Source organism: Musca domestica, unplaced genomic scaffold (assembly GCF_030504385.1).
Source record: "Musca domestica strain aabys unplaced genomic scaffold, Musca_domestica.polishedcontigs.V.1.1 11, whole genome shotgun sequence".
In the NCBI taxonomy this organism is placed as follows: Eukaryota; Metazoa; Arthropoda; class Insecta; order Diptera; family Muscidae; genus Musca; species Musca domestica.
The window spans coordinates 10,791,093-10,798,634 of NW_026712133.1; the positions used below are offsets into that span (position 1 = coordinate 10,791,093).

The following is a 7,542-nucleotide window of genomic DNA, read 5'->3' on the forward strand; positions in this document are numbered from 1 at the left end:
GAGCGCCCAACTTTTGTCCTCTTCTTATTGGTCAGTATTTTAAATTTTCAGGCTAAATTTGAAAACAATTTAGGGTTCTACGTTTATAAATCAGCGACATTTTCTAGTACGGTTCTTCTTTTGCCATTTTGAAAGTATTTTTGTTGTTTTGCCATACGTTTAACATTGGGTATTTAAAATTTCCATAGTTCGCCTGTCAAGATAAATTCCACATTATTTTATGTACTAGAAGCAACTTCGTAGGCCATGTTTACCCATGGCTTCCAAGTTTCAACATTTTCTAACACAATTTCCAACCCAATTGGCTGTAAAACTTGCAAAAACAGTTACTAAAAAGTATAAATTGTTTTGTGTTCTAAGTCGACAGAAATTGCTTCTAAGTTTCCTTATGCTTTTGTATAGCTTCCCTCAGCGATGCTGTTCGATTTTAGACTCTAGTTACTTTTTCAGCGGAAATGTCTGTGTTTATGTGTTTATTTCGGAGAAGACCACATATAATCAGGAAGCGTCATATTTTTGACTGTTTGAATAATATTAAAAAGTAACGGTACAGAAAATTAAAACTCGTATCACAAATTACGAAAAAAGATACAAACTTAATTTGGAATATAGTAAGAAATTTATTACAATAAATATTTTTCTTTGTATCATAAAAGTGTTCAAAAGTGTAAGTTTGCGAATTAATATTAATAGTGTTTAAATAAATGATTTTATCACACACAAATTATGTGGGTATTTTCCAGGAAAATATTACCAGCGTGGAGAATTATCCCAGTGCTCGCGGGGTGGAGGTGGACGGTTTTCAACAATGACGATTTCTCTTTGTGGAGGAGGGGCGTACTGTTGGGGTGGTACATAAACCTCTGTTGTCACACGCTGTGGTGGTGGTGGTCCATAGGGCCTAGACATGGGATTCACTATATCAACTTCAACAACAGGACGAGGCGGTGGAACATAAGGCCTAGGATTCACTATGTCTACTTCTACAACAGGACGAGGCGGTGGCACATAGGGCCTAGACATAGGATTTACAATATCCACTTCAATGATGGGCCGATTATGATGATGATGATGGTGATGGCGTTCTTCTTCCCAGTGCGGTGCCATTTTAAAAATTTATTTACTTCCGATTTACTTCAACAATAAATTCAATTCGATCAATTACGGTTTGTTGATACCGAAGTCACAATGAGAACTGTGGCTTTTTGTAAAAATCTTTCGAATTTAAGTAAATGAATAATTACTCATGACACGGTTCTTTTTTCCTTTTATCAAATCAATGTTTCATATTTTAATGCAAAGAGGCTTAATTACTTATCGTAAAGTTATCATGACACTTGTTTCTGGCTACCGTTCACCAAAAAGCGAAATAGATAAAAAAAAGTTTATCGTGTGGTGGTGGCCAAGTAGTTTTGATAAGGAAAACAATAAAATAGAATGTCGATATTGTTTGTTGTCGCAGCACAAATTGTAAACAAATTACGGCATCAATATTCTACTCTGTTTTTTATAGTTAACTGGGTTAAATTTGAAAACAAAAAACGTTACTCCGAACAATTGTGAATTTTCTGATGATAATATTTTGCTGAGGAAAATTTTATCTACTTCAACAACAAATGCGGTTGGAGGGTAATCAATTCTGTGTTGTCTTGTGACGCTTACGATGAACACAGAGCTATGTGTTTAGAAGAGTAGTATGTCGGTTAAGTGACTGACTCATTAACGTCCGGACGAAACAGCTACGCAGTAACAATTTGCAAGCCGCTTTCAGAATTACAAAGTAATGACAACAATGTGCTTAACTTTATTACCACACTTGCTCCTTCCACTGCATAATGAGTAACAACAGCGTTTGGGTAAGATATCTTTATCCGAACACTTGGGTCGCAAACCACAAATATCTAAGGAAATATATAACACCTACTCTTCTAAATATATATCGAATCCTTTGTTTAAACCAGGCTTGCTCCTCCCACTACATAATTAGTAACAACAGCGTTTGGTTAAGATATATTTACCCAGGGTCGAACACTTGGGTCGGCAAACCACCAATATTTAAGGAAATATGTAACACCTACTCTTCTAAATATATATCGAATCCTTTGTTTAAACTTATGTATTTATCTAGTTACGGGATCGGCATATATATGTTTTATAATTTGAGAAAAGAAAAAGTAAAAAGAACATTAAGTTCGACCGGGCCGAACTTTTAATACCCTCCAACATTGGGTAAGGAAAAAAAAAGAAGCCATACCAAAAAGGGTGCCCATTTAGACAACTTTATACTAGAAGAATTGTTATCAAGTTATTACAAGTCTTAAATTCCAAATTTGAAAAAATTCCGTGGGTAAATCTGACAAGGATTATCAAAATATCGGGAGGTAATGTTATATGGGGGCTATACGAAAACGTGGATCTAAACATGCAATATTCGCCAGTGAAACTATAACCAATAATGTGTGGAAAAATGTTCCGAAAATCATCAAAATACCGAATATTGGAAGATACCGTTATATGACGGCTATACCAAAACGTTGACCGATATATCTCATTTTCAATACCAACTATCCTAGACACAATATATATTATACTGCTAATTGTTAAAGCTCTACGTCAAATAATGTGGGCTGTATCGTGATTTCAACAGACAGACGGACGGACATTGTTTAATCGACTTAGAATTTTATGGTCATGGTCATGAATATATAAGTATATATGAGGCTATAGTCAAATCGGAACCGATCACGACAAATTTTGACAGTGGTATTTCTGAGCTGCATCTTTTAATGTAATAATTTCATCGAAACATACAACCGCACCCATTGCATCTGTAGTAACAACAGCCATAGCGAGACTACATGAGCATGCCACGATAATAGCCTGAACCAAACGCCCCAGTATTCGGTGGCGTAATGGACATCTCATTTTTCGGCTGCATGCCGTTTACCGGATAAGGCGAATAATTCTCTATGATTTGGTAAGGCCGGTCAGTTATAGACAGGCATACTGATGCAGGGGGCTTGCCCAAGGGTAGTTAGTGATTTTCTGACTAACAAAATCGTTATCTGGGAATACCTTTTCCAAGACTGACTCTCATTGACACTGACACTTCGGCTCGCTATTCTGTATAATAGTCAAACATTGGTCGTGGAGTTAAGGTTTTTATAAACTGAAATCCTAGTTAGAATAATCATTGTAGAAGACCCAGTCGAGTTTCAATCCAACTATCGAGCCCGAGCGAGTTCATATTCAACTGCGAAGGCCTATGCAGCGGGCCCCGGGCATATCCATAGTTAGCTGACGAATCCGAACGAGTTCCGGACCATTTGCTTACACATCGGCTGCCGAACCTACATTCAATAAGCTGTCAAGCCCGAGCGAATCTCAATCCGTCTACGAATACCTGGGTGGATGATATAGAGTATCTCAACAGTGAACTGCTAACGATAATACAAATTAAGTCCAGAATGCGTCTCTGAAGGCCTGGACATCAACATCCCAAGTACCTACATCGTAAACCCTAATTGTTCATCGCTTGTCGGCTCGATGACCAGTCATCTCTAAATCTAACTCTAAATCGGTAACATACCGACGTGATCCGAACGTGATCGTGAGATACCCGATTACAAACAAGTCGACCACTGACGACCATTAGTTCCCGATTATCTTCAAATCGTCAAAACCACTACATCGTAACTCCCGATTTAATTCAACCCTTCGACACCTGACGACCATAAGTTCCCGATCCCAGCATCACCCGAACATAGACATCGTAATGCCTGATATCCCGCACCAATCAACATCGGGCAATTATCCACAAGTTCTCGATTACCTTCAAACCGTCAACATTTCCGAACGATAGGGTCAACGGATCACAAACTTCGTAGTTCCTGATTAAGCAATCAAGGAAACCAACAAACAATAATAAAAAAAGTTCTTTCAAATCTTATTTTAGTTTGCTTTATTCCCAACCAACAAAAAGAATAACAGAAATAAATTCTACCAATATGGGGTTTGTTCACGATCGATCAATTGAATAGGTCATATTTAAACTCTTAACCAGTAAAGAAAAGTCAAAAGTGTAGGGTATCATATAGTCGGCCCGCCTGACTATATGACCACAATGCTTATTTAGTAAAGCTCCCGTAACGAAAGAATTTATTTGAAGTGGATCATACCACCTATCAACTTTAGGCTTTAGAGCAGCTATAATTTGGTTCCAGAGGGAATGATTCTGAATCGATATTCACTAAATTTGACGGAGACATTTTAATCTTTTATACCAAATAACATTGCTATAGATTGCATGATATCACTTCGAGAAGGTCTATATTAAAACATGTAAAAAACTGTAAGTTCGGCCGTGCCGAACTTTGAATACCACCATTTGGCAAATTTTCAAAAAAAAAAAAAAAAAAAAAAAATAAATAAAATAAAATCCGTTAAACATTCTGTTAAAATCTTTAAACTACCGAATGCCACCATTATATTAGGGTCTATACGACGACGTGGAACTGTATAGGCAACTTTTAACATAAGCCATTACAATATTCAATTTCGAAACTTGAATGGGGCAATACGAAGGCGTGAACCTGCACAGACAATTTTCTTTTATAGGCTGTAGTATCCATTGCGAACTTCAAATACCAAATTTGAAACAATTCCGGTGAACAAATTTCAAATACCAAATCTGAAACAATTCCCGTGAATAATGTCGCTAAAGTCATCAAAATACCGAATATAGGAAGGAACCATTATAAGGGGGATATTCCAAAACGTGGACCTACATGGCCCATTTTCAATACCTGCAGGTATAATATGCATTTGTGTAAAATTTTATAAACCAACTTCATTTTGTTTGGAAGCTAGAGTGATTTCCACAGAGGGTCAGACGGATAGACGGGCGTACATCGTTAAATCGATATAGAATTTTATGCTGATCAAGAATATATTAACATTGTGGGGTCTAAAATGCATATTTCGAGATGTTACAAACGGAATGCCAATCTTAATATACCCTCGGTACTATGGTGGAGGGTATAAAAATATGTATCGGAACCGAGTACCACAGAATGGAAACATATGTACGTCCCGAAATTCACTCCATTTGGACTGACATAAGCCACATAATGGCGCAATAAACCTGAAATCAGATTAAGGATATATATGGGAGCTATATTCAAATCTTAGCCGATCTCGATAAAATTTCGCAAATGTATTTCCGAGCTCTATAAGCTATTTGGTACCAAATATTATTGTTGTCGAGTGTATCTTACGAATGTGGGAACCTAAGCACCAAATCGGAAAAAAAATATAAATATGGGAGATATAGCTATATATGAATGGATTTTTATACCCTACACCACAAGGTGGTCAGGCTATTATGTCTTCGTGCATTTGTTTGTAACAGGTAAAAGGAAACGAGATAGACCCATAGTTCTTTTTGATGATCTGCATAGAATCACATTCTGAGTCGATTTATGCATGTCCGTCCGTCCGTCTGTCCATGTATTTTTGTAAACAAAGTACAGGTCGCATTTATTGCCCGATCCAGATGAAAATTTGCACAGATCATTTGCTTGGCCCAAGGACGAACCCTATTGAAATTGGAGATAATCGGTCAAAACTTAGATATAGCTCCCATATATATCTTCGCCCGATTTGCCTTTTATTGTGTACCAAACGTGTAATATCAGCCCGAATAGTATGGAATTTTGCCAAATTAGGCCTAAAAATAAGTATGCCAAATTTGATCAAAATCGGTTCAGATATAGCTATAGCTCCCATATATATTGTTCATCTGATTTGTTATTTTTGCCCTTCGCAGCCGTAATATGTATTGGGGAATATATCAAATACAGGTCAGAAATATCTTTGCCAAATTATATCGAGATCGGTTCAGACTTGGATGTAGCTCCCATATACAGGGTTGTCCATATTCGACGGACCCATCTGTCAACGCCATAACTTTTGACAGAGATGTCACATCGCTTAATGACATACCGCGTTTGAAGCGTCAATCCAAGCAGATTTTTACCATGAACCAATAAACGCCACGCGAGCGCTCTGAAATAGTTGAAATTTACATTCAACAGAAGAAGTCAATTGTGAAAAAAATGTAAGAAGTGCGCCTTCTAAGAACACCATTAAGCGTTTATACGAAAAATTTTCGACTGGTAAGGCTCTTTCTAATCCGAAGAGGCCATATAAAAGTCGACCAAGGCGATCGGCCGAGAATATCGCTGCCGTACGGGCCAGTGTTGAGAGGTCCCCAAGAACATCCCAAAAACGCCGTTCTCAGCAGTTGGACATTGCTCGGTCCACTTTACAACGGATTATTCGCATTGATTTGCATTTGTTCCCGTACAAAATTCAATTGACGCAAAGAATGTTGCCTGCGGACAAGCCTCGCCGATTGGAATGGGCCCAAAGGTTCGTCGAATATTGGCAACCCTGTATAACTTCGTCCGATTTACTTTTTGTTGTGCACCAAAAGTCTAATATTTGTCTAAATGGAATGGAATTTGGCACTTACGACCGAATTGAGTCTAGAAGCTAGTGTGTCAAATTTGGTGAAGATCGGTTCAGATATAGCTATAGCTTCCATATATATTGTTCATCCGATTTGTTATATTTGTTACCCACAACCGTAATATGCACTCCGTAACAACGATATTCAAGGGCTCAGAAATATCTTTGCGAAATTACATCGAGATCGGTTCAGATTTGGATATAGCTCCCATATATATTATTATCCGATTTTAAATTATTTGTGCACCAAATGGGCAACACATGTCTGAATTTAAAAGATACAAATTCTTCGGCATATTTAGTCCCTTGAATTTTAAATTATTATTATAATCATAGCTTGTATGATTGAATTCTCCCATAAAAACTTTTAATTGTTATGTGGAGCTCTACTAAATTAGCAAAGTGGTGTAGGGTATCATAAAGTCGAACCCGACCCACTTTAAGACTTTCTTTACTGGTTTAAAAATGCCAAATCCACTTTTTTCAAAATCTGTTGAGACTATCCGGATTACATGCGATATATACTAAACAAATGCAACTTTTAACCGAGGTGAAGATTATCAGAAAAAAGTGGTTAGAAGTAAGGAATATAAAATGTCATTCGCCATATATTTTTTAAGCATATAAATCGTATGCTTCAAATGTATAAGTTAGTAAGACGATGCATGATTACTTCTATTTCGACAACAAAACGTTTAACAATAAAAAAAAAATAAATAATAAAATACACATGCAATTATGGTAATAATCATTTAAGTTTTTCAATACATTTTGATGATTCATAGGAAAAGAGAAAATGTAATTTTCTGAGTTCAACGTTTTTTGGCGATTCATTATTAAGTGACTGTTCCATGTTCTCCCAAAGATATGCTAATTATGAATGAAAATGTCTTGTAATAAGCGCAATTTATTGTTATGAAATATTAATTTATATCAATATATTAAAATAATCAAAAACTAGTAAAAAAGGAAGTACGTCCGGGTCCAGTTTATAATACGCTAAGGAAAAGA

General features: G+C 36.5%; 1 protein-coding gene across 1 annotated transcript; it reads right to left on the bottom strand.

The window, feature by feature from the left end:
* Positions 1-576: 576 nt before the first annotated feature.
* Positions 577-1,201, bottom strand: LOC131805838 (uncharacterized). Its single transcript, XM_059129516.1, has one exon. The coding sequence runs from the start codon at positions 1,105-1,107 to the stop codon at positions 751-753; it is 357 nt and encodes a 118-aa protein (XP_058985499.1). The 5' UTR covers positions 1,108-1,201; the 3' UTR covers positions 577-750.
* Between the last annotated feature and the right edge of the window lie 6,341 nt (positions 1,202-7,542).

Bases quoted from the DNA above. Each gene is read 5' to 3' on its own strand.
- LOC131805838 (XM_059129516.1), bottom strand. From the start codon at position 1,107: ATGGCACCGCACTGGGAAGAAGAACGCCATCACCATCATCATCATCAT.